This window comes from Bison bison, unplaced genomic scaffold, assembly GCF_000754665.1.
Source record: "Bison bison bison isolate TAMUID 2011002044 unplaced genomic scaffold, Bison_UMD1.0 scf7180017849697, whole genome shotgun sequence".
NCBI classification, from domain to species: domain Eukaryota; kingdom Metazoa; phylum Chordata; class Mammalia; order Artiodactyla; family Bovidae; genus Bison; species Bison bison.
Window position 1 is genome coordinate 9,255 of NW_011480270.1, and position 1,346 is coordinate 10,600.

At 50.4% G+C, this 1,346-nt stretch overlaps 1 protein-coding gene across 1 annotated transcript in view; it reads left to right on the top strand.

Annotated features, from left to right (window-relative positions):
* TMEM164 (transmembrane protein 164) overlaps nucleotides 1-1,340 on the top strand; it is a 2,775-nt gene extending 1,435 nt beyond the window's left edge. The window contains exon 2 of the mRNA XM_010847682.1: nucleotides 615-1,340. Coding sequence (XP_010845984.1) covers nucleotides 615-821 — 207 coding nt within the window. The 3' untranslated portion in view covers nucleotides 822-1,340. The remainder of the gene's footprint in view (nucleotides 1-614) is intronic.
* Nucleotides 1,341-1,346: the final 6 nt, after the last annotated feature.

The window sequence follows — 1,346 nt, forward strand, 5'->3', positions numbered from 1 at the left end:
ATGTCACCACACATACCATGCTCAGTCTCACCTCCAGACCTCACTCAGGCTATGCCTCCTACATGGAAGGCTTTGTTCACTCCATTCCTCATCATTACTTCCATCCATTCTTCATGAGTTCATTCAAAATGGTATGACTTCCCTCATCAGATCTTATCTGAGGACTCTGCCGCCCCCGTTCTGTACACACCTCAGATCTTATGGTGGACAAAAGCCAGTGAGCACCGTATGGTTTGAGGTCAGCTGTGGTAGACCGATCATCCCAATTTGATTGGTTCCTAGTTATGCAGAGGCAGGGACCATGTAGTTGATGGCTCTCTTATCCCACAATACCTGTCTGGGTCTAGGCACATAGTAAATACTTAGGAACGTCAACGGACTCTGGGCCCAACCCAAAGGCAAGACCAGCTTTTCCCCTGGATGGCCTCCTCCATCACCTCCAAAGGGCTCTAGCCATGACCCAAACTTAGGGAAGAAAGATCCCACTATGAACAGGTGGGGATTTGTCAATCCCTCCTTGTCTAGTCCCCCTTAGGTAGACACGGCTGAACTGGCAGAAGCCAGAGAAAGCCTCAGGATGGTGAACGCTCACTCTACCTCCCTTGTCCCTGCAGGTCACCGAAGTGAATTTGAACAACATGCTGTGTCCGGCCATCTCAGACCCATTCTACGGCCCCTGGTACCGCATCTGGGCCTCGGGACACCAGACTCTCATGACCATGACCCACGGGAAGCTGGTCATCCTGTTCTCATACATGGCTGGGCCCTTGTGTAAATATCTGCTGGATTTGCTCCGGCTTCCAGCCAAGAAAATAGACTGAAGGTGCTTGTGTTTTTTTTGTTTGTTTGTTTGTTTGTTTGGTTTGGTTTGGGGTTTTGTTTTGTTTTTTTCTCCCCTTGAGGAAACAAGTCCTGACTTGACTTGGAGGACACCCAGTTCTTGGTGAAATCATGGGAGAGGGCAGTAGCTCGTTCAGTGTATTTCTTTTTCCCTCTTCTCTGCCCCTTTCTTCCAACATGTTTCCTTCCCCACCTCTTCCCCCAGGATGGCTCCTGGAGCCTGGGGTGTAGTGCTGAGGGCTCTCTCTCCCTGTTCCTTGTGGCCTTATGTGGTGAGACAGTAGTCAGTGGCTTTCACTCTGCTTGTTGGTGCTTTAACAACAGCTGGTTGAGGAGAAAGGGAACAACAAGCAGTAGTTCTTTTGGTATCAAAGTGATGAGATGCGGTTGTGTTTGATTTCTCCACTGCCAGGGATCTCCAGGCTTGCGCTGGAGTCCCCTTTTGTCTCCAGCACAGCCCCCGCCATAAGGGGACTGAGGCCTTGTTTCTACACCAGCGGCAAGCC